Here is a 25,362-nt window from a genome sequence, read left to right as displayed (position 1 = left end):
AATTTCCATGAAAATTGTGAAATAATACTCTTCACTCATATAACACTTCATACTTTTCAGACACTATAAATACTGTAATCACAGAAATATATGAACAGAACACTTATGATTACAAAAATTCAAAACTTCAGTATGTGTTTTAAGTAACTGCATCAAGATTGATTTAATTTGGTTTCTTGCATGTATGCATTATGATACATGATTATAAATTACCATTTTTTCAGTGGATGCCTGTCTTGCTTCGTGAATAGGACTGACTGTTCACCTAATAACAAGCAGCTATCCAGTAATTCCCTTTCCTCTTCTCAGGCACTATGTGGTCTCGTGTTATTTAACACACAAGCTCTGCTTGGATAACACAAGATTATCAGGTGTTCACCACTGCAATGCCACATTGCATTACAGTTGTTAATTTAAAACCCCTGCAAGGTGAGTTGCATTTATTTTTCATATACAGTAAGAGGTTCTCATTTTAGGTAGGAAAGGAAGGGGCCCCTAATATGTACACAGTGATGTGCCATTGTAGTCTCTACTGTCATTCTAGTAGCTTGTAGTGTCTTTGGAATTCAACCTTTTCATTCAGTCAGGTCACCTAACTGTACTCTGCAATACCTAGCTCTTGGCACGCTACCCTCCAGCGGGTCAAAAAGCACAGTACTTAGCAGGCAGCCCTTTCACCTGACACCTTCCAAACAGCTGAAGCTTCTGTCTTGTTATCACACCAATGCATCACCTTTGCACTGATCCCTTTTGTGCTTATCCCCATTTCTGATACGGTGGTGAGAGCTGCTGGTTCTAAGAATTCATTTTGAAAAGCCAGCTGTCTACACATGTCAATCTTCCAGAAGACTCCTCCACCTATACTAGAATCAAGAATACATATACCTTAAGAAGCCTGATTTTTCTGCCTATAGAAATTTCCCTTCTTCTTAACGGCCATATATATCTCAGCTATCATTTATCCTCCTGCAGATGACCATCTTTATCTCGTCTATGCTGGTAATGTAGGTCAAATTATTCCACCTTCCTCTGGAAGGCACTAGCCGTACTTGGCACTTCATTCTCACCATCAGACAGACATAATCACTGAGCTGCACACTGTAAAAGTGTATGGCAAGGAGATTAAAAGCAAGGACTTTGGCCATCAAAACTTCATACATCCCAGAGGGCAAACAGGAAGGTGACAGGAGGTTGCTTGCTGACAATTAGTCTCGAGCTGCATTTTCCTGCTATTTACCAGGACTGCCAAGCTTGCTTCTTCAAAAATATTATTCTGCCCTATACCATTCCTCTATTTTCAAGAATCTACGTTGCCTCCTCACACTGTTGTTTTATTTTCTTTCAATGCTTTTAAGAATAACTTGAGACTTTTCTCAGGGTAAAATCAGTGAAGTGACCAACAACAGTCTGCAAATACTGCAAGTTGCCATTTTGCTGTGTCCTCATCAGGCCTGACTTTTAACTGTTCTTCAGCCATCTTTTCTTCTCTGAAAATTATTCCGTAACACATGCAGGTATCTAGCAAGATCAACGTCTCCTGCTGTGGTCAGGGTTGCCACTATGCCATAGGGCCATGTTTTACAACAAACCTCACTGCAAACTCCTTGCTCCTCCAAACCACCTCCCAGCCATTTGTCAGTACTTCCTGTTGGTTTGCTCTGGCACGTTTTAATCATACTTTAATTCTTTTAATGTCTTTTCAGCTGCTTCAACCGGATAACCTGGGCGAATAGTTACCAGAGAGGGTTTCTGCAGTAACTACGCCTCCTGCCACGACTGGCGTGCCTTTCTGCATCTATGAATGATGGGAATGCAGCCCAGGATGATTTGCAACCCAGAAGTACAGATGAGTTCAAAAAGGCGCTTAGATGAGTAGGTAGGCGCCTAGAGCAGAAATTCCCAATTCCGTGCCCTCAGGCCGCGGCCCTCCCCGGGGTGAGAGGCCACCAACGGCCGGGGCGGGGCGGGGCGGGGCGGGAGGCGGCTCCCGCCTCAGCCACCTCCCCCTGCTCGGCCGCCGCGGCCTCGCCGTTGCTAAGGGCCCGGCGACGCCCGGCCCCGCCGCCATGGAGGGCGCGGGCAGCAGCTCCACCGCCTCCGTGCTGGCCGAGCTCCGCTGGGACGATGGCTACGCCGTCCCCGTGGCCAACGCGGAGAACAAGGCGCTGGAGGACGAAGTGAGCGCGGGGCTGCGGCCGGGGAGGGAGAGGGACCCGCCTCCCGCTGAGGGCTGCGGCGGCCCCCGCCTCAGGGCGGCACGGAGCCTTCCCGTGGCGAGAGGGAGGGAAAAACAACCCCGTGTCCCGCGGAGGGCAGCGGGGAGCCGGGCCCTCGCCGTGAAGCGCGGGGGCCGCTTGCCGAGAGGGGGCTGAGCCTCCCCTTGGCAAAGCTCGGGAGGTTCATCCGAAAGCTTTCATTTCACCGCTTTAGAGAAACGTAGCGTGTCCTTCTTACGTTTTTTGAGTAGTAATTGAAATGACTACCTTTTTAAGTCGTTGCCGGTAATAAGCACTCAACTGAAACCAGTTACTTGACAATTCTAACTCTTAAATAGTTGCAGAAGATGCAGAAAGAAAAACTAAACCTGCAAAATGAGTTGGCTGGCTTTGAAGAGCGTATAGAAGCAATGACGTCTCATTTGAAAAATGTAAGACAAGAGTTCACCTTCACTCAGGTAAATCACTACCGCTAGCAGAACTGTCTTACCAGGCAGACTTAGAACCTGAGTATCCTTCTGTGGCTGGTGTCCCTGTATATTTTGCCAGCTTCCTTAGACATTTGTCAGGACTTTATACCAGGACTACCACAGGAAACAAACTGTGTATCTCAGTGATATTATTTGATGATCATTAAAAAGACCATCCAAGACCAAATGACTGTACCTAGAAGAAAGCCAAGAAGAATGCATTTTAGAATTCTTTATGAATGGGGACTTTGTAGATGTAAAGAAAAAATTGGTCAAGGAAAATAAAACATCAGTGTAAGGGAAAAACAAATCTATAATAGTCAAGAGTTAGTTGTGAAATGCTAGTGAAGAGTTAATTCATGGAATTGAAAGATGAGGTGGCTAAAGTGTAAGTCTTCACTTACACTCAAGTTAATTGGTCAAAATGGGTGGTCTGGAGGCAAAGCTGCACACCTTAAAATATCCTAGGTGAAAATGTCTTCAGAAACTTCCATGCAGCTGAAAAACTTTCAGATTTTTTTGTGCTATGTTCAAGTTTTAATCTGCACGTATAGAAAGAGACAGCACGTACTATTCTCTATTTAAGTTTCTAATAAGTAATAGATTTCTTATTATACAAGATTAATAAAAAGTTAAATAACATTTGTTAGAAAGATTAGACGATATAGAGATACTGCCACAGGCCAGTTTGGTGGTGTTCTGGCTTAGCACAAAGCAATAAAATTATGTATTTTGCGATGCTTCCTGAACCTCATATGAAGCTGCTGGTGACCAAGAGACTAAGATTTTGATGTTGAAAGATTAATATTATGAATCTTTGGTGGAAAATCTTTTAATTGAGTTTTTAGGGCTATAAGTGGTTGATCTGTGGATATCTGATACACTACAATGGGTGTGTGTATATATTAGAATACATGTATTTGAGATACTAAAATCCAAATAATAAAGTTGCTCTGAAAACTATGTTTACATGACAAAATTATACCATCTCTGACTAGGGATTTGATTGTATGTAAAAAAAGGAGGTTTTGTTGATATATGCCTTTTGTTTATTGTAAAATGCTGAACCGTATTATTCTCTAGTCTCTTTACAAAGCCAGAGAGAATGAAATTGAAACTGAAAAACACTTTAAAGCCCTTGCGGAGAGAGAACTTGGACGTCTCAAAAGTGAGATTAAACGACTGGAAGATGAGATAGTTTCCTTAAGAGAAAAGAAAAACAGTCAAGAAGTAAGGCTTAAAATTTTTTTAAGAGAACACCCATACAGAATTAGATTTTATGAACTGTCCTCACTTGCATTTACAGAAATAATAGTGTAAGTCAAGAATAGCTAATTATAATTAAAATTTATAAACTATAATACATGATCTGGATATGCTTTTCCCTGTGTCGGCAAGTAAATGATACTGAGGATGTCCTTACACAGATTGGTCAAGACTAAGAAAATGTTAACTAGATGTTAAAAGACTTCAGCTCTTAATGCTCTTAATGCCGGATACACAGCCACATGTCCATATCACCATCTTGTTAATTCTCTAAGGCATTTTTTTTATGGTTTAAAAATTAAATTGTTGGTGGCAAATTTTCTTTCCCTATGAAATAAACTTGGGGCATGATTTTGAGATAAAATTTTATTTTTTTAATGTAAAGCAAAAGTAATTTAATGATATCTAATTACAGGTGTTTTTCTGCTTAATGGAACTTTCTTTCTGTGACTATTTTAAATTATGTTTGTTTATTTTTGAACTTGCTCTCTTTCTTTTCATTATGCCTGTTTGTAATCTCCAGTCTCTCAGGCTGGGTAGCAGGATGAAGATATCCTTGCTATTTAGCTGGATCCAGATTCTCTCATATTTGTGTCAGAGTCTCTTCACAGTCATGTGGGACCACTTGTAAATTGATATGCAGGATAAGGATCTAAGAAATGAGCCTTATTGTATGAGAGAGAAACTTTACCCTGTGATGCCTCAGATCAGTTTATTATGTGGAATAAATATCCCACATACAGGTGTATCTCACCAGAGGTTGACTTTTCTGTTTTAAAATTATTTGCATTTTAGGTTTGCAGTAACCTCCTGTCTTGTTTATTACTTAAAACCAGGATGTGTATTAGCATTCCTCAAGTATAATACACAAATAACACAACTAGCAATTCTGTTGACAACAAGATGTGTGTAAACTTGTTACAGTAGCTTGAACTGGTTGTTTCAATTACTATTCAAAGAAAATACTAGACATTAAATATTCACCTTTTACTTTTTCTCTTAATTTTGTTAGAATACTATAAATAAAACGACTAAGAAGTTGGAAAACTTAAAACAACAGATGAACTGTGATGAGGAAGTTCTGGAGAGCTGGATAAAGGAATCAAATCGTAAAGATAACGATGCTATCGCAATCCAGAAATATGCACAACAAGATGAAGGGAAACTTGGAGTAAGTAGAAATTAACACCAATTTTTAAAAACAAAACAGAAGCATTTTAGGATTTGAAGACGTTATCAAGTCAGGTAAGACTGAGACAAGTTTTTGTACAACAGCACTTTTAAACTGCTTTCCCCTTAGCACAACTGTGCAATTCCATATGAGGTTCATTTTGAAGGTCAGAGAGAAGTTTTAGAAAAGGTGAAAGGCATAATTGGAGACATTAATTTGTTTGTTCATCTGGGTAGAATTTAAATATGGATTTTGCTGAGAAAGTGAACAAATAGATAATAAAGTCTAGAAAACAGTGCCACTGAACTGAGAGGGAGTTTAATCAAAAATGCATGCCAAATATGGACAAATAGCATAGAATTTCCCATTAGAACCTAATTTGTTATTACTGAGAACAAAGTATGGCTATTTCAGTAAAGCTACCCAGAATAATGAAAGATGGTATAAATAGACACTCCAGTCACAAGCTCAGACTTTGTGAGGTTTAGTTCTCAAGTATAATATTAATTTAGAGATAAATATCTCTGGTTAATATTCTTTTGGACCTTTAAATACAGGGAGAAATGAGTTTTTACTCATTAAATACTTAACCCAGAAATTTTAGCTTACACAGTCTCAGTAATATCATTTATATTAGCAAGTCACAGAGCACAGTAGGAAGAGTAAAGTTAAATAGCTGATGCTGAGGACACCACGTACACATGTATATGTGGTGGAGGGTTACTTTGGCCATTTTCAGTCTGGTCCCAAGGACTGACAAGAGATTATGGCATCTTGCATGACCAGAGATTTGGGAGGCTAGATTCTCAGTCTTTTGTTTTCTAAACCACAAGAAAATTGCACCCCTACTTGTAGCAGAGCTTTAAGAATTTATAAGATGTTATATATTTGTTTTCAAATACATGATATATTAATATTCTTTCATTTTAGGCATTAACCCTTCAAGTAGAGAAGTTGACCATGCAAGCAAATCAGAAGCGCCGAGCTCTTGATAATGAGCTTACAGAAACGATAACAGCTCAGGTTTGTGCTTAAGGTTCTTGAAGATATCTTGTTATGTATGAAATTTTTTAAATCGGAAATCACGGGGGTGCTTTCTTTTGAACAGATAGAGCTTGACAAGACAGCTGAAGATTTTCGCAGAGTTCATCAGGAGAGACAAGAAGTCATCAGGCAGTGGGAGAATGCAATACAACAGATGCAGAAAAGAGATCAACAGATTGATCATTGTGCTTTGGTAAAACTGCTGTAACTGATTGATATCAGTGTATCAGCCTACTTTTATATCTGCATTGATAGGAATTTTGCCAGGCACACATAAGAGTGATTGGGTCTTTTAGATGTTCTTTGTGTTTACCTCTGTTATTTTAAGGTGTTTCAAAGTTCTGAAATGTAATCAGAATTTATTTTGAAAGCAGTATCTCTCAGTGTAAGTAATGGTGCTGTGCTTGATACTATGCAGGGTTAAATTTTCAATCTCAAGGTTGCTCAAAAATCCAAAGCATGCCAGTTTCAGTATTTTATTTTCTGTGTTCTAAGAAGCAACAGGATGAGGGTGTTGTTTCTTAGAGCGTAAGGACAGTCAAACTGCAAGGAGGGGATTCTGTATCTGGGATGTAATCTAAAAAAGAAAATAGAACATTTATTATTGAAGGAATTAGCATTGCTACCTCTGAACAAATGCATGACTAACATTTATGTCAGAATTATGATAAATAATCACATTAAGGTTAAAAATTGGTCCTTAAGTACATTCTCAAAATGGGGAGAAGCAACAGCAGTCTTATCTTGTTGGACACTATGAGTTAGTATTAATTTCTAAAAGATATAGTCTTCATTGGTTTTGTCAGTGTCTTATGCACAGATGGTACAAGGGCAAGAGATGCAAATAAGGTATATTTTATCCTGGCTTTGTCAGGAGAAGGGTGAACGCCTTGGCAAGTTCTGCAGGGCAACAGAAGAGATGCACCAGAAGAAGACTGAAGGGTCATTGTAGAGAAAAATACTATACATGTGGATTCGAAAGTAACAGTGGCTTTTTTTGAAGTGGGGGAAAAGGCACAACTCCATTTACAAGAAGGCTCTACCTAAATCCTTATCTCTGCTAGTGTTTTCCTGCTGAAAAAATACCAGCTTTGTTATGTTGCCCATATGGGTACTAGGTTTTACCCTCAGCAGAAACATGGTTTAAACAGATAATAATAGAAAATGACAAACCAGAAGAAATATCACCAAACAGAAAATATAATGGTCTGATTTAGCTGCAATATTTTAGATTTCTCAGTGTTTTAGGTCAGAAGGTTGGTTCCTGCAAAGAACAACCAACAGACAGATATTAAAAAAAAAACAACATTGACAAAAGAAACCCCAGTTCTGGCCAACCTTCCATATATTAGTAGTCCATAGAATAGTCCTATTGATGCTTTTGTAAACAGAATTTTTTTTTTTTTTTACATTAGAACTACAGTATTATTTTCCCAATAGCCAATCTTTTAATTAACCTTTTAAAATACACGATTTTCACTCAGCAGCTATAAATCTGTCAGCTAATCATCACTACTGTTGGTAATCTTCCTCTTGCATCTACTCTCTTTCAAGTTAATCTGAAGTTCTGTTCTCATAGCTTTTTTTTTTTCTATTCACTATATCAAAAATTATTTTTATTTCATACAAATTTATAATGTCATATTTTTAAAAATATTATTGGAATATTTTGGATGTTTACAGTCCAAAACAATTGTAGTATTTGGTGTTGTGATGTATTAGTGGAATAAGGTAGTTTAAGAATGATGTGATAACAAGGCTGACATGCAAAGAGTAGTCTTAATAGCAGTCTATCTTCTGGTTGTACCCTCTTAATGTAACATCTTAACTAATGCAAGTAAATCTAAAATGTTTTTATCCTGATAGCTAATAACAGAGATAAAACAGGAGATTAGAAAGAAAGAAATTTTGCTGAAAGAGAAGACTTCCTTTTTGGTAAATGAAACTCTTAATAATATGGAGTATGAAAAGAAAATTTCTTCTGCTGAACGGGAAGCTACCAGCCTCCGAAATGAGTATCAGACTCAGGATATTTACAGAGTTCAGCTGCAGGATGAGGTAAGGATGACCAAACAGTTCAGAAAACAGACTGAAACTACACCTTTTGACTAGATGGAGGAAAGACAGGAATAGCATTTGCTTTTCTCTGTTTTTATACTAGACTCTTAATAATTCAACAAAATGTCTGCTCTTCTCAGTCTAATCATGATTATTGGGATCTGACCCCCCAGCTTAATCCTTTCATTGATAATGGTGAAGAGATTAGTTTGTATTCTCTGTTGTGTTGGTATAAAATAGATGAATTTTTTCTTAAATGGTGTAACACTATTAGATGCCTCAGAAGGAGGCGTGTCTTACCTTTAGCATATGCAGACTGCAGTATTGTATAAGGTAAGAGAAATCTCTTCTGGATTCCAAACAATTCCTATCATGTGCTCAGAAGCAAGCATTCATGGCTCTTTTAACCTGATGATAGTCCTTAAAAGCAAACAAACAAACAAACAAAACCAACAACACTTTCACATGGCTTTCTAATCAAGAGGTAGTAGGATAGGGCTGCCCTGTGAACAAGCCATGCTTGATGCTCTCCATACTTACTCGGTTACTTATATTTAATCTGCACTTAAAGCTAGGAATGAGCTGCACTGCTTAATTACTTAAATGCCTGTAAAAGTATTTCTAAGAGATAATTCAAGTCTCATGGCTCTATTGAGAAGGGATATACTTGTATTACCTAAGTAAGTTCTCCCTTAACAAGAAAATGGTAACACTGTGATACTCAGCGAGCCTGGCGATTCAGGAAAAAAAAACAAAACAAAACAAAAAAACCAACCAAACAAACAAAAAAACCCCCCCAAAAAACAAAAAACAAACCAACCAGAAACAATCAGCATTTGCAGTTGCCTTAACTTAGGATAGCTTTTCTGTAGCAGGTGGTTCATAAACTGATATCCTAATTAAACTGTAAGTAGCTCAAACAGGGTGTAGGCTATATTACCCTATAATTCATGCAAACTTGAGGCTTCACAGAATTGGTAGGTTTTCATCTCTAAGATGTGAGATTCTTGCTTCAAGTTTTTCATAATTAATACTACATAATGTGATAATGAGAACAGTCTCCCATTACTAGGTGTTAGAACATCTGTGGCATGCAAGTGAGAAACAAGGAAAGAAACAGACTTACAGGTCAACTGTTGTGACCTCGCAGTTTCTCATTCTGGTACAGAAGGAGACCTGCTATATATACCCTTGATCAGGTTTCTTCATCTGTGAGAGTGAAGACAATTACACTTACACTGTTAAGTGATACTGTGAACACTAATGAGCTGATTGTAAAGTATTCCTATCTTGTTTAATGAGCGTATGCTGTCATGTATTTTTTATCAAATTAAATGGCTATTTTTGTCACGGTGTTCCCTTGTTTTAATCCATATAATTTTATGTACCCAACAGAGTTTGAATTAGAAATATTTATTAGATATAGAAGGATATCCATGTTCACAAAGAACCTCACCAAAGTCAGCTGAGCTCTATAAAACCATGGTTCCATTTATACAGATGCTGTTGGACAAGACTTGCAGCCCACGGCACCTTCATAATTCATCCTTTATTCTTAAGTATTTTGTCCCAGAATTCAGATTATGTAAATTAGTCTATGGAGTTTACTAGCCATGCTGATTAACAGCACCTCAGAATTTGCAGCACTTCTCATTTGGAAAACACTGTTAAAAAGAAATGGAATACTTTACAATAAGTAGGTCCCTTACAATTTTAAATATCCTAACATATACCAAGGTAAATAAGAGCTCAATTGCTCCATTTCATAATTTATTAGCTGGATGCTTTGAAATCCACTGTGGACAGAACCGCTTCTGATCTAGAGTCTTTGAGAACACAAGTAACCAATCTGAAGAAAGAAATTCAGGAAAAACAAGCCAGGTAAGAAACAGACCTTTAAAAATACACTTGTAAGTGTTAGCAATATAATCAAATCCTTGAGCTATCAAAGAACCTTAAATAAAGTTGGTGATTAAAGCCTCCAACCTTCTTGTTACTTCATGTCCTCCATAACTTCTGGCACAGGGCAATTTAAGGAATACTCCTGGTAATCGATGTTTTTAAAGGGCGTGAAAAAATGAGTTGGGGTCTGGGTTATCACAGGTTCAAGTTTAGCCTGCTTTATTAGGCAACTGCATGGTAAGGTATCCTGCTTGGTTTTGGCAGTGTTGTATATGCAACATATATTTAACTTGTTGAATCGTATAATTTTGTTTAGATTAAGCTTTCTTAATGAAAAAAATGCAAGTCTTTCCAATAAGCTGAAACTTGTGATTGAGGAGACGCTCAGTTCAGAAGACAAAGCTTTGAGGATGGAAGAAATACTACAGGAAGAAGAAAAAATTGTCAAGGTAAAATGTTTTCATGGTTTCTGCAAATGAGGATTCATTTGAATTTCCAAGCTCTATCTAGAACAAACATTAATGGATGAAAATGGAATGTAAGTATTAATATGACATGTAGCTATTTCATCAAATGATGAAGCAACGTGCACGTAGATACATCAGTATCTGTGTTGGGAAAACTCTGGAGTGGTCCTAGTAATTCAGAAGGTGGTGTCCTATATATTAGCACAGGACACGAACTGTCATTGTACAGATCAGATAAGAAACTAGCATTCTGACTGCATCAGTGTTCTGAACAGAGCATTTATCTCTGACATCAGTGAACAGCTACTTACAACTTCCTGGCTTGATCGAAATAAGAGTTATTTACTGGAATGTGGCAAATTTTGTTATAAAAAATATAGTAATGTTTTGCTTCTGCTTTGTAACAATACTATTTTGTTTAGCTCTTTTGGGAGTTCCTATCTCTAAACATTCTGTATTATGGGCAGCTGAGGAGCAAGGGTCCTTGAACTTCTATCAGTTTCCCATCAACAAGGCTGTTGAAAGTGAGAATCTTGTTAGGATGACTTTCCACTAAGATTACCACTGAAAACTTCTTGGCTTTAGTAAAACTCAACCAAAATTTATAAACCACCAAAGAGCTATGATTTTGGCAAACTAGGATTAAAAAATATTTTGAAATCTTTTAATTGGATTTAGCTGGCCTAGTCTCTTCTTCATTATTTTAATTCTACTACATGATACTCTGATACATCTAACTTGTTGTGGACTAATAAATAATTACTGGCTCACAGATTTCATAATGAATAAACATTTTGATCTGGGAAGTGGCATGTACCAGCTGTAGTATGGTGACTTTTTTTAACATGTCTAATACTACTTTTTTTAAAATTCAACCCCCACTTCTTATGTTACAAATTAGGTATAGGAATAAAAATATCCTAATTCATTATCATCTGATGAACTGTAAGGGGTTTTTGAATAAATGCAATGTTGTAATGCAATCTTCTGAACTTTCCTGCATTTCAGAAAATGTTTCTACTCTTCTGCCATTTTGCTACTAATTATCTTAAAGCATTTTACTACTTAGCCTCTGACTGAACTTGATACAAGTATTTTTTTACATTTTGCTGGACAATTAAGTATTGGATATGCTGAAGCTTTCTTTACTGTAAAATGACCAGGTTAAATTCATGTGACAGCAGGTGTTTCCATACAAGTGACAACAGAGCTGTATCTCTGCATACCACGGTATCCTTTTTTTTTTTTTCCTATTTTGTGTTTCCCATAGCATCTATGTGAAATAATCCCTTGCAGTAGATTATCTGTCAAACTTTTTAACTCCACAGGTATTAACTGTATGTTTTAAATATACATACAGAAACTAGAAAGGGGATCTTTCCTTTATAGAGAGTTTCTTGAATTACAGGCCTTACTTTCTGTTTTAGTTTTTCAGATAATTTGAAAACAAGTTGTAATGATATTTCATTAAAATGAAAACCTTATTTACTTCTCCTTAAGACTGTTACCAGGGTGGCTAAACCAGTAGCAGGGTTTCTCTACTTGCATCTGTGGCAGATAACCTAAGATGACATTGAGCTTGGCAGCTCCACAGCTTCAGGGTAATATTTTAACTAGGATGAACTGTTCTTGAACAATGTCTGTAATGTATTAGTCAGAAGCATGCTTTCCATCACCATTAGACACACAGGGCTATTTGCTGCATCTATTCATTTACTGTGAAGAGATATTTACAGGAACAATGTGGATGAAATGTCACCATTTTGCACTTTAGTTCCATGATCCTTCTCCTTCTTCAATCTATGGCAAAACACTGTTGCAGAGTGAGGCTTACTGAATATCATGTTGCTATTAACAACCTCACTTAAAGGGAGAGAAACAATTTATATGAAATAAATAAATTTAGATATGCAAGAAAGACTACGAAATGAAGGTCAAATCGTGATTCAGTTTTAGTAGATTAATTCATCATTGTCATTAGCTTCAGAAATACAGCTCAGAATTGGGAACATGCACAAAAACATGTTACTTCTGAAATTAAATTCCTTTGTTCAGGCATGATCCAGAGCCCACTGACATCAGTGTAAAATGCTACAGGCTATAACTTCCTTGTTAGGGTTATAAAAAAAAAAATTATCACAATTTTGTTTGTTTTCAGTACATTTCAGATAACTTGAAATGTTCAGCATTGTCTTACTGTAAAAGACCCTACTAAAACCTTGTTTCCTGCACTGATTTAGCTGTTAATGGCAACTTACCTCTGAGAATAAGGAAGTGATTTTTAAAATGTGTAATTAATTTTTCAGACAAAATTATTCCAACTTAATGTACATACATGTGCATACACACAGAGTTACAAGTTTTAATAAACCACTGAAAAGCTTTATATGATATTTCTCCAAATATTCACATATACTGGAAGCAAAATGGAGAGGTTTTTTTGAAAGGATGACAGGAATTTAGTTTTCTGAAAGGCCGAAAAGAGTAGCATTCCCTTAATGGAAAAAAAAAAAGGTCATGTAAGAGTAGAGTAAGAACTAAGTTTAAAAAAAAAAAAAAAATTACGTCACAGACTTTTCTTGACAACCATTTTGAAGACCTATGAAACTCTGTGTTCATATTAATGGACATAGTATTAAGTTTTTAAATTTTCCTATATATGCTTAATAAAGGCAACTAATTCCTCAGAAATTAATTCTGAGGTGATTAATTACTTCCTACTCCTTAATGGTTAATTTGTCACCAGGAAAAAGAAACAGAAACGAACCAGTTAAAAGAACTACTTTTCAAGAAGACTCAAGAGTTAAAGGTGCAGAAGGATAAGGAGAAGTGTGTTGTAGCAGAAATTGAGGGGAGTCGAACATCACTTAAAAATCTTAAGAGTCGACTGCACAGACTTGATGCAGACACATTAAAACAACAAGAATTACTATATGACCAGGTAAAATGTTAGACTTTTACACTCTGATTGTTTCCTGGGTCTAATGAGAATAACTTGAGTTCTGCAGTCTTTGTCAGCATTTCACCAGTTTGGAAATGCCATGCAGTATAATTTGAAGTCTGCATTGATTTCTGTCTCTAGATGAACGTATAAAATTGAAATAACTGAAACTTGCTATAGTATCAGCTACATTATGTACTTGTGTATTTTATTCTTTTTTGGATCTGCTACTTTTCCCACTAATGTCTCAAATCAGTTCTTTACTTTGATCCCTCTGAACCACAAACACCTCAGGGTAAATCTTTAAAGCGATACAAGAGGTACATGCCAAAATCCTGTTATTTACTAATTGGATTTTGTGCATGTTTCCTATGCACCACTTTGAAAATTTGCTCTTTTGTATCAGCATCCACTGGTAACAGCAAGATGGTAACTCCACTGTAAGCCTCCCTACAGCAGGCTGTGCTGAGTATGCTTTGTTACTCTTCTAGAAGATTACTCCTGACCTATCACTGCACATCAGTCATCAATGAATATTTTGCTAATGAGGTCTATAAGCCATAAATTATTATAAAAGCAATAGCTTAATTTGGTGACTGTCCTAAAGCCAACATTTAGATACAAGTTTATATCCCATGTTTTAGCTTTACAGGAAGGCTCTAATTGCTTATCTCAGACTATTAATTCTTTTTAAAATTATTTTAACAGGATTTTTATATTCAGCAAGTACAGAGACGGCTGTCAAGGTTAGAAGGGGAGGTTAATGCAGATGAAAAACAAGTTTTGGAAGCAAAAGTTGCTGAACTTAAGAAAACCTTAGAAGAAAAGAAAAATGTGTATGATGTTTTACATGCACAGCACAAGAAACTTCAGGTAACTTCCTCAGAACATCAGGTTGACTGTGTAACATCTAGAAACCTCAGTGAATTAAGTAGGTTGGGTCTTACTAATTAAAAACTTGGTCTTAGTTTAAAAGATACCTGAACTTTGTGTAACCTGTGTTGAAAACTTTGTATGTTCTCTATACCTTCCAGAAAAATAGGTCATTACTGCACAACTGAAACACCTTTGTATGAAGACAAGCACTGAAATGTTGGAAAAGCAAGCTTAGATTTAATTTCAAGATGTGATGAACTGTTTGCAAATGTCTGAGCTTATTGGTAGGACCATGCAGGAATAGGAGAATGTTATTCTGTGACGCTACTACTGACTTTTATATTTTTCATAAAATGTTAAGTACAGTTGCATTTAAAATTGTACAAAGTAACATTATTGAATTGAAGGGACAGTATTTGAGTTAGTTGACCCTATCGTGATATGTAATTCTGAAATACTATTTTTCTGTCTTTCTTCCCATGTAAGAATTTTGCATATACATGGTTGTTCTCTGGTTCTCCACTATCCAGTGACCATCATTAATTGTCTAAAAATGCACTCACCTTTCTTGTAGATATGAACTAGTCTGTTATTCTGTAGCCAATTTATAATTCTTTTTTTTTTTTTAAAGAAATGTATTTGTTTATTAATCAGCTACATTTTAGCAGTTTTAGAAACCTCTTTTCAGAGAGAAACCATTACAAAGACAAATGTCAGATTTTTAATAAAATATCACAACTACTTTCTCAAAGTGATAGTTAAGAAAAATTTTGATCAATTTAGTGAGGGGAAGTAACTGCTTATAGAAAAGCCCTATAACTGGAGATCCATGCAATAATAACATTTAATGTTGGACAACTGGTACCCACACTTCAGTTTTGAGGAGATGCAAAATTTGAGCAGTGAGTATAATCAAACATTGGCACACACCTCCAGGGATTTATTAATATTCTAGGGTATTATCAAAGACAGATAGTTTTATGAAGATGACCTATGACAATCAAAGTCATCGTCAGAGATGCCAGATTTTTTTATCTAGGCTAAAAGATATGAATATATTAGAACTGATTTACTGGCTGAAAGATCTGTATTGTATAAGTAAGTTACACGACTCCAAATAAAACAAGCAATGATGTTAATATTGCAGCAGCACTCTGCACGAGGACCACAATATTCTAGGCACTGTTTGCAGATCAGCATATGGATGCAAGATGATGATGGTTCCTGGACTTAAAATTATCTAATTTAAAATTACCTGGTAGCTTTTGTTGCAACATACATTCACTGAAATAAATTAAATATATCTTATTTGGAAACAGAATGATGTCTATTTCATCAAGAGAGCAATGGATAAGACGGGAGAAGAAACAAATGATATGATGATCAAGATAAATGAACTAAATCTTTTCAATGAGAGATCAGACCAGGAGTTAAAAAAAGCTAAAGCCATTAAGCAGGTACAGTATTATTTTGCAACTCTACTAATACAGGACATGTTTGTTTGTTCTTTAAAACACACGAACTCATGACTTAATCTGAAGGCTTTTGTCTGCCTCCCACAGTGCTACATTATTATATCCATAAGAACCCTCTGTAGTTTCTTGATTCACACCTTCCTTCCCAAACTTTGAAGTAATTTTCATCACTGTTACCTTACTGGGCAAAATGTGGCTTCTTCTCTGTGTACAGCATAAAGTTTGTTTGGGTAATCAGTGTAATAAATTACACCACAGTAGCCACCTGGTCAGTGTTGTTTGGTTTTGTTTTCTGAGTAACAAGTGCCTTTAAAATAGAAAACGTATTTGCTGTTCAAGGACATCTTCACCTAGAACTGAATTTTTATTTGCAATCTGTGATGCTAACTAGTAAGTTTGGCTCAGTTTTTTAATTAAATTGCATTTTTTTTTCCAGCAGATAGTCTGGATCTATCTATATTCCAAGTTAAAGAATTAGAAATAAAATGGAAATCCTTCTCCCCATATCTTGATAAAAGGAGAAAACAGTTCCCAGTCCTCTACTTAGTGCACATTTTTTCCCACAATAAGCTCTAGCCTTCCTAAAGGAAGCACTAAGGTAGCAGAGCAATATAGGATCTAAGTTGCAGGGGAAGGAGTTTTGCTATTGACTTAACTGGTGTAATTGCGCCTTAATGAAAACTCACTCTTTCCCTAACCTGGAACTTTACTTTGAGGATGAAATTCAGGTGAACAGAAGAAATAAGCTGATGGCATAAAAGAACTCAGAGAAAAAATGATAGAGTTTTGTATCCATTAGAGAGTTCTTTAAATGATCCGAAGTGTTTGCATGCTCATCAAGTTCACTACTTGCTGCTTTGGTACCTTTAAATTTGCTAATATAATGACTACAGAATCTAGAACATACTTCAAGATAGCTATAATGGTTCAAGCGAGATATTAACTGTTTCAGAAAATTCCTTGTAAGGTCTGCTTAATTTCTTTGAAACCACCTAAACTGAAAGGAAGTTGTAGATGGAAAAGCCTAACAACCCATACCTCAGGTCTGATGAATTTGTATAAAACCATTCAGGAAACAATCTACCCCTATTACACTCACCATGCAAACTGTTAGCAAATGAGAAGCTGAGAACATTTTTTAAATGCAGAGCAAAATGATTCTTATAGTCGTACAGATATGAAAGATAAATGATGGATGCTTTATTAAAAAAATATGAACTTAAACTTATTAATAATTCAAAATGCTGCTTTCTTATTTTGAGACATTTTTGGCATTTATTAGGCATTGATGGTCGAAGATAATCTCTTAAAACTAGAATTGAACCGTCTTCAAGATACTCTGTGTAATAAGACAGAGAAAGTTCTAACATTGGAAAAACAACAATTGGAGTTAAAGAAAGCCATAGCAGAAAGAACTGAGGAAATTAAGATTCATAAGGCAATGCTGGATTCCCAGATAAGACTTGTGGATCAGGAACGGCAACGCATAAGGTAAATATTTTTATATAAATTAAGCTTGTAACTTTTATTGAGTACACTTTATATGGGGACTTACTAAAAAAGAGAAGCATTTTATCCAATTTCAACAGTTAGAGAAATTGAAATGAAATAAATCTTGCTCAGAGGTATGTACTGAGGACAGCTGAGGCTAGCAAGAGATCCCTTCTCTGAAATCTAGCCTACAGCTTTAACCACTTGGGGAACAAGGGATTACTGTTTATTGTGTTACTGAAGATCCTCTACAGTACCGAGAGGAAACCTCAGTCAGAGACATCTTCTTAAAGTAAAGGTCATGTGTGTGACCCTGCATTTTTCAAAATAATCAGGAAATGTGCAATCATGTCTGGAGGTATGACAAAGTTTTGAAAACAGAAAAGTTGCTTTTAAAGAGAGTTTACTTCCAACTGCTTGATAAAACTAATTTCTTTGACTTATACAGTAAGACTGTCTGTTTTGGTTGGCGTTTTTTCACCTTTTTAACAAATGACCTCTCCATTATGTGTCCTATATAACAAAACGAAATCTTCTGAATTACGTACATAACCTCTTATAAAGCAACCACTTGTGAAATAACTTCTCCCTTCTTTAATAATCAGTGCAAAGTATCTGGGATAGTTTTAGCTCTGAAATTCCAGTATCTATATCCAGCCAAAAATCAATGCTTCAGCAGCTGAACTGCTGAAATCTGGCAGATTTTATTCACTCCTCTGCTAACCACACCCCACACAACAGGAAATTAGAGTGATTTAGTGTGACTGAAGCTTAACTGCTCGCTGAGAGTGCAGACTGTGTGGCTTTTTTCCTTTGATAATTACACAGCTAATTGATACTTCCATGTAATTTGATTTGGGGTTGTTGCCTACTGTTGCTTATGCTCATTTACTAGTGGCAATATTAAGATTATATCAGCAGGGGGCAGCTTATGCAGCTGTAGGATTTAAATGCCAAACCTTTAAAAATTTTTGGGGAAGAACTGGCACACCTTGCCATGATGCAGTGATGTGGAATATGAAATAAATTTGAACCAGTTTGGAACTGCAAGAGAAGTGCACATAACCAGAAAAAGCAGATGACTGGGGCTGGGAGAACACAGAAAGCAAAAAAAAAAAAAAAAACAAAAAAAAAAAACCAAACCCACACCAAAAAAACAGTAGCAGGACAACTGCTGCTGTGCCTGCCTCGTGGTATGGGGGCAGACTGCTGGTATAACACTGGGCATTTAAACTGCTATAGCAAGAACTGCCCACAAAACACTATAAGACAAACACTTTCTCAACCCATTTATTTTTTCCCCAAATAAATCAGTGCTCAATTTCAAGATCGCCTAAATAAAATTGATAAACTGAGATGCAGATATGAAATTCTTACTATTGTCATGATGCCACCTGAAGGAGAAGAGGAAAAAACACTTACCTACTATGTAATTAAGGTATTTTATTAACATTATGAATTATAACTCAAGTATTGAAGCTATTTATTTCCCTGGGCTCTATTCAAGTAACTAAGACAACCTCCCTGCCTACTGTTTACTTTCAGTCCAATTGTTTTACATATCTGACACTGGTGATTATTTAAATGATACAGCAATTTCATGACTCTCTGGCCAGTCCTGATGTCAGTGGAGCCTTAATGTTGAACAGTTTTTTCACTTCACTGCTCATTAATTTATGAAGACACAAGAAGTACTGGTCATGTTGTAGTCCACTATAAACTTGAAACAAGTTTATCATAGTCTCACGTTACCTTAAATTCTTTCACCCTTCAAAGTTATTTTTAGGTATTTATTTTACCATGTGGTGTTGGTACCTTGAAGAATGTAAACTTTCCCCTTTTACTTATCAGTCACCTATGCATACTTCAGCTTTTCATTGGGGAAAAACTAAAAAGTAAATCAGTCTTTATCCATAATGCAATACCCTCATTCTGGAACAAGGATGTATTATTTTTGTTTTCCACAAATACTCTGATTTCCTCTTGAAGCAAAATGCTTCAAGCTGCAATCTTGGCTCTCAAGTTCATTTTTTTCGCATTCTTAAGTGTTAAATTTTTAATGATGCTAATTGTGCTACTGTGAGATGCAGCACATCAGAAGACCCTCAGGAAAACCCTGAGGTTTTACATTGTGGGTGTATACCCTCTACAAGTACGGAGATTTTTCACCATATCGGATTTTCTGAGGGGCTAAGAAAATGATGCTTCCCTTCACCAGCTGGCTGTGTTTCTTAAATCTCACTGATCAGATGAATGAAGACTTGCAAGTGAGTAATTCCCAGACAAATTGGATGACTGTACTTTATATAAAACCACCAGGTGTTAAATCTCAACTCTTACTTGGATTTGTGGGCAGAGGACACAGATGTGAAGCATGTGCTGTAGTTCACATCAGCAGTGCAAAGCATGGAAAGTGCTCTGTACAGTGTGGATACTGCTAATCAGGAGCTTGTGAGATTAGAGGGAGAAGCAGATACCTATAATGAAATGCACATGGATGAATTACCTCAAAGAACTTCCCATACTGTAAATAACTATTCCTTCCAGTTATTCAAATCTCAGTTCAAGGCTGACAGCACAGATAAGCACCCCATATCTACCTAGAATTTTTATCCCCTAAATATTGCAGATTTTTTTTCTGTATAATTGTCCTAATATTTTCAGTATAGGTACAGTCACCTACAATGTCACTTTTATTTTCAGGCTGCACAGGAAAAGGAAGCACTTAAACAAGAAGGTGATGATTTAGATGAAAAAATCTGCAAAGCTGAAAAAGAAATTGTAGCTCTGGAAAACACTCTGTGTGTACTTAATAACTGCAACAGCAATTACCGAAACTCTTTCAAGGAAGTCACAGAGACAAGTATGTAAAATAGAAATTGCTATTTGCTGCGTGGGTTACGGATGGATGGTGTAACTCAGGTATATAGTGGGGAAATTCCACAGCACAGAAGAATGAATCACAGAGAGACTAAACTAACAGTAGCAAAAGAGAGTGTAACTCAGATGCTACTGTGAATAGTTCAGCAGAATAAGCACAGAATAAAGTGCAGTAAGCTGCAACTAACTAATATTTACATTCTTCCATCTGATTTATGTGAAAATCTCTAAGCTTACATAAATTGTGTGAGCAGTCATAAGTAAGAACATTCAGAAGAAGCAAAGCATAAAAACAATTACTGGGGGAAAGAAAGTCATTACTGGGAAAAAGGAGTGGCCACTGCTGTACACAGGTGTCACAGCTTAACCCCAGCCAGCAGCTAAGCACCAACCAGCTGCTTGCTCACTCCTGCCCACTCACAGTGGGATGAGAATCGTGTGTGTGTGTGTGTGTGTGGAAAGTAAACCTTGAGTTGAGAGTTTAATAACTAATGGAATATCCCTGTGGCTAGCTGGGGTCAGCTGTCCTGGCCATGCTCTCTCCCAGCTCCTTGTGCACCCACTTGCTGGCAGAGCATGAGAAACTGAAAAATCCTTAACTTGGGATAAGCACTACTTAGGAACAACTAGAACATCAGTGTTTTATTAACATTATTCTCACACTGAATCCAAAACACAACACTGTACCAGCTACTAGGAAGAAAATTTATTCTATCCCAGCCAAAACCAGAACAACAGGTCTAGTGTATAAAACTTTGCACAGCAGAAAAAGCAGTACTTTCTCTGCAGTACTGCATCACACACTGCTACTCCTTCAAATTACATAAGCAGGACAAGCTCTGCCGCTGCTGCCTTCTTGTGGCAGACTGAGCCAGCCTGCACACAAAACTGTACCCAGAGCAAGTGTGCAGGTAGCTCAGGTACAGGCACTCTAGTGAGGAAAAGCGATCCCGTAGAGATCCCATCATTATCTGATTTTTCACATGGAACAGGAGAAAGAAGTAGTAACTTGTCATCTGGGAAAATGATGGGGAATAAAAAAACTTAAACTGCACTACTTGACTGTAATGTCAGCAGATTTAAAAATATAGACTACTTAAGTTTTCGGATACTGGAAATTCCCCTGAATTCTGGAAAACATCTTCATTTGTTGTTTCTGTTGCCACTTGAACTTTATAAGCTTCCTGTCCTTCAGTGGAACTTTGTTTAGCTTATAAAAAGCATCGCCATGAGAAATTACATAAACTTAATTCTAGAAAATATTTAATTATTTAACTTCTGTGCCCTCTGCTGGCTCTGGAACCAGTAGCTCTTAAGTCATTCTCTGTCAAGAAGCCAGTTACTTTTTCAGTGACCTGGAATTAGCTAGAGTATTTAAAAACACCCTTAACCCTTGAGGTCTCTATAACACTCCCATTGTATAGTATGACTACATACTTAATATAGTAATAATCTGTGATGCAGTTACTTTAAAGTGCAACTTATTTTAAAATGAAAATTGAGTTGTATACACTGCTTGTCTAGCTTTAATGCTGCCTCACTGTTTGGGATCACAGGTGAGGAATATGAGGAAAAATTGAAACTAGAAGAGGAGAAAAGGGCTGCTGCTGAAAAATACAGATATAAACAAAGACAGATCAAAGAACTTCAGGCAAATCTCCAGGTAAAATAGAAGCAAAAGCAGACAAGGCTGCAGCATGTAGCTACATCCACTCAACCCATCCAGCACTGCAGAAATTAAATTCCACGGTTTTTGTCTTCTGCCATCTAGGTTCCAGGATTTTTCTAAGATAACATATGTTTTAGTAGCATTAAGGGTGCTTCAGTTTATACAGTATTAATTTAACTGAAGAAAGCTAGCTGACTTGACTTAGTATGCTGAGTACTTAATGCAGGTAAAGGACAGCTTGTGTTCAGACTCTACATCAAAGACTCATCATGGTCCCCTTATTATCAAAAAGCCCGCTTGACCCTTCAGAAAGAACAACACTTAACTCTGTGTGACATTTTAGTTAAAATTTTCTTAAGCAGAAATCAAATGCACCCTGTAATATCCCACATGATTATTCTACGCGCTGAATCACTGGCTACAGGTCAAACATCCCTATTGCTTATTCTAACACGATAGGACATATACCATAAGAAATAGCATCGCTGAAATTAGAGGGACACACATATTCATCAAGGAGTAAGTCCTAGGATATAATGAAGTCTTAAGGCATACCCTTTACTGCCTTTTTATTTGTTTTTTTAAAAAACTGTCACCCTTAAGGAGGTGATTTTATTAATTCCAAAAGGTATACATCTCATCCCAGGGGAAACTTACTTTTCTTAGAGTAGCTCATGCTGGTCAGTTGGTACTGCCAAGTAAATTGTAGACACTGCTCAGAGGCAAACCTGCAAATACTTACAACTTCATTAATAGTACCTTTAATTTTTTTTCTAGGTATGTAAATTACTCGGTGGTCTCTTTATTCAGTTATTTATCCACTAAACAGTCTGACAGGCAGAAAGTTTTGAGTTACTATTAATACTAGTTGAGCTACATTTAGAAACAAGTAGTAGCAATAAGACCCTTCTACAAAGTAACACAAAAAGTGGGAGGATAGCAGTATTACTTGATAAACTGAAACTACTGTTCAAATGAATTTGCAGAGTATGGAAAAAAATTTTGACACAGTATTGAAGCAAGAGGCCCTCTTCCAAGAGCAAAAGAAGGAAAAAGAAGCTCTTCTTTTTCAGCTGAACAAAGATATAGAGGAACAGAAGCCAAAACTACAAAGGGTTATCAAACAGGTTTGTATATTCATTAATGACCACAGAATTTAAACTTAATTTTCTGAAAAAGTGTTTGCATTTTCATAACAGCGATGCCTTAAAAATGTTTGTGTTAAAAGTGTTCCAAACTATCCAAAGAAATCCAGGCTCTGAAGAAAACAAAAACAGAGACACAGGAAGAAAGAGACATTGATCTTCGCGATTTGAAAAACTTCAACAGAACCATTGACAAATTGTTAGCTGATGTTCTAGAAGCGAATCCCGATTTAACTACGCCCTTTCAAATGTACTTTCACCAGGTGAGCTTTCCAGTTAATTGCTGCCAAAGTCTTGATTGATAGCTCTAGTATTTTGAGAAATGTCTTTCAAGGGCAACTCCTGAATTCAACAATATACTTACAGTAAAACAGGAAGAAGTGTTCATCTGCTCTCAACATCTCTTCAAATACAAAGGATTATAAACCCTCCTGATATACCCAGTCTTATTATACAACCATTATGTCAATTTTCTTTTCTTTCCAAATTTTCTAGTCCAATTTAGAGCTTCCTACACTTGCTTCTGCCGGTGATAGTCAAAGTTCTCGATCATCATCCACACAAAACTCACTTGCTTCTACCAGGTAAGTGCTAGCAATGTTTGGCTTGGTTTTTTGTTTGTTTTTTTAATTTAAATTTCAAACCAGGAAAATCAGTCCCTAAATGACAGAATTCCTCACTCCTGAAGGCCTTCGCACTCTTGTGTCTACTTCCTAAACACTCTACAAAAGCTTCCTCTTTATACCATCCCATCTTGAAGTTTATTAGATTTGTCTCACACACAATTAAGATTACTTCAGCATCCATCAGATTAAAATAGTAATTACAGAGCAATTACATTTACTTTTACTAACCGTGCTCTAATTAAAAATTGCTTTCACATTATAAAAGCACAAGTTTGAGCTCCAGCCACATTTTGCACTGGGTAGTGTGAGCTCCCTTTCCTAATTAAATAGGGAAGACAGACACATATGCTTTTACTTGATACCTTTTTCCCCTGTTCAATATATATTCAACTAATAGTTCATGTAACACGCTGAGTCAGTTATGACATAACACTCCCACAGGTTACTTAAGCGATTAGTGGTAATCTTACCTAAAATAAACACCACAGCTGAGTGGCTTTATTGTAAGCCACCATTACAAGCTCCATTGTAGATACAGGGATTTCTGTATACTGATGAGTGAATTTTTGTCTTTCAGATCCTCCAGAAGCACGAGTTCAGGCTCTGGTCAGGCTTCATCACTCAAAGTCATAGATCTGAGCTTGCCTATCAACGCTCCTGGAGAAGCAGTTGCTGTTGGTTCACAGCCACCCAGCAGAGCTAGCACCTCTGATGGTGCTAAATGCAAAAAAAAGTCTTAAGTAATCTTTTGAATACTACAGTAAAAGCTTTACACTAGTGTAAGACTTCAATTGATTAATCTGTAACTTATTTATCAAGGTATATTGGCAATCTTAGAAATTGATTTACATCAGAAATGTGTGTTTTAACATTCTTCTATAGTACCGAATAAATTAGGAGAAATATTAAGCATATGTTTTATATAATAAAATAAATTAACCTTTTAAATTACTTTCTCATTTTGCTGTTGGAGAACTAAAGATCCGCAAAACCCTTCAGAAGCCATTAATTCACTTTTCTTGTACTGAAAAGGAGAGTTATGCTGAAGCCATTAATTTTCATAAACTGGTATCTTCAGTACTGTCAAAATAGTTTTAGATTTCTTTCCTGGTTTGTGGCAACGTAAACGTATGCTTCATTTCAAGCTCAACCTTGACTATTAATCAACTAGTCAGCTCAGCTCGTATCTTAATTGAAAGATGACAGTACATGATTAAAGCCAGTAAAACTGTGCTTTTTCTATTCAAAATTACACAGTACCTTTTTTTGCAACTGACCTATGTCTTTTGAATTACCTGGAAAACTTACAGCCATAATACAGTTGTTATTGTGTAGTCTAACAGATATTAGCTCCTTAGTGTGTCCTGCCAACCATCTTTAGAGACCTCATTGCAAATAACTTTTTCTACAGCAATGCAACCACTGCCTTCAGCTGCTTGTAAAGAAAACACCTAACAAAAAAACCCAAACAAAATCAAAGGCCCACACTTGAACTTAACCTAGACAATAAATACTTTTAAAACTCTCTTACTTCAGTTGGGGCTTTTTTATATTACTTAGACAACATGTTTGATGGGCTTAAATAATAATACACTTGCCGCCACAGGTACTGGAGAGTTCCATTCACTTAAGCAGCACACATAACCACTGCACCAGTACGAAACA

At 36.5% G+C, this 25,362-nt stretch overlaps 1 protein-coding gene across 4 annotated transcripts; it reads left to right on the top strand.

Moving 5' to 3' along the window:
- The first annotated feature begins 2,032 nt into the window (after positions 1–2,032).
- CCDC39 (coiled-coil domain containing 39) lies at positions 2,033–25,331 on the top strand. Of its 4 annotated transcripts, none has more exons than XM_033006442.2 (20): positions 2,033–2,177; positions 2,555–2,647; positions 3,770–3,916; positions 4,965–5,123; positions 6,054–6,146; positions 6,232–6,360; positions 8,034–8,225; positions 10,003–10,106; positions 10,444–10,576; positions 13,341–13,535; positions 14,244–14,408; positions 15,731–15,868; positions 17,169–17,377; positions 18,692–18,815; positions 20,081–20,240; positions 21,814–21,920; positions 22,913–23,053; positions 23,155–23,334; positions 23,567–23,655; positions 24,275–25,331. In XM_033006442.2, the coding sequence occupies exons 1-20, from the start codon at positions 2,067–2,069 to the stop codon at positions 24,435–24,437; spliced, it is 2,832 nt and encodes a 943-aa protein (XP_032862333.2). In that variant the 5' UTR covers positions 2,033–2,066; the 3' UTR covers positions 24,438–25,331. The 4 variants fall into 4 exon arrangements, with proteins under 4 accessions (XP_032862333.2, XP_032862332.2, XP_032862334.2 ...); XM_033006441.2 differs by having other exon boundaries at positions 2,555–2,674; positions 24,275–25,330; XM_033006443.2 differs by lacking the exon at positions 3,770–3,916 and having other exon boundaries at positions 2,555–2,674.
- The last annotated feature ends 31 nt before the right edge of the window (positions 25,332–25,362 follow it).

Source organism: Tyto alba, unplaced genomic scaffold, assembly GCF_018691265.1.
Source record: "Tyto alba isolate M040663 unplaced genomic scaffold, T.alba_DEE_v4.0 Super-Scaffold_10, whole genome shotgun sequence".
Taxonomy (NCBI): Eukaryota; Metazoa; Chordata; class Aves; order Strigiformes; family Tytonidae; genus Tyto; species Tyto alba.
This window is presented reverse-complemented; position numbering and strand designations above follow the sequence as displayed.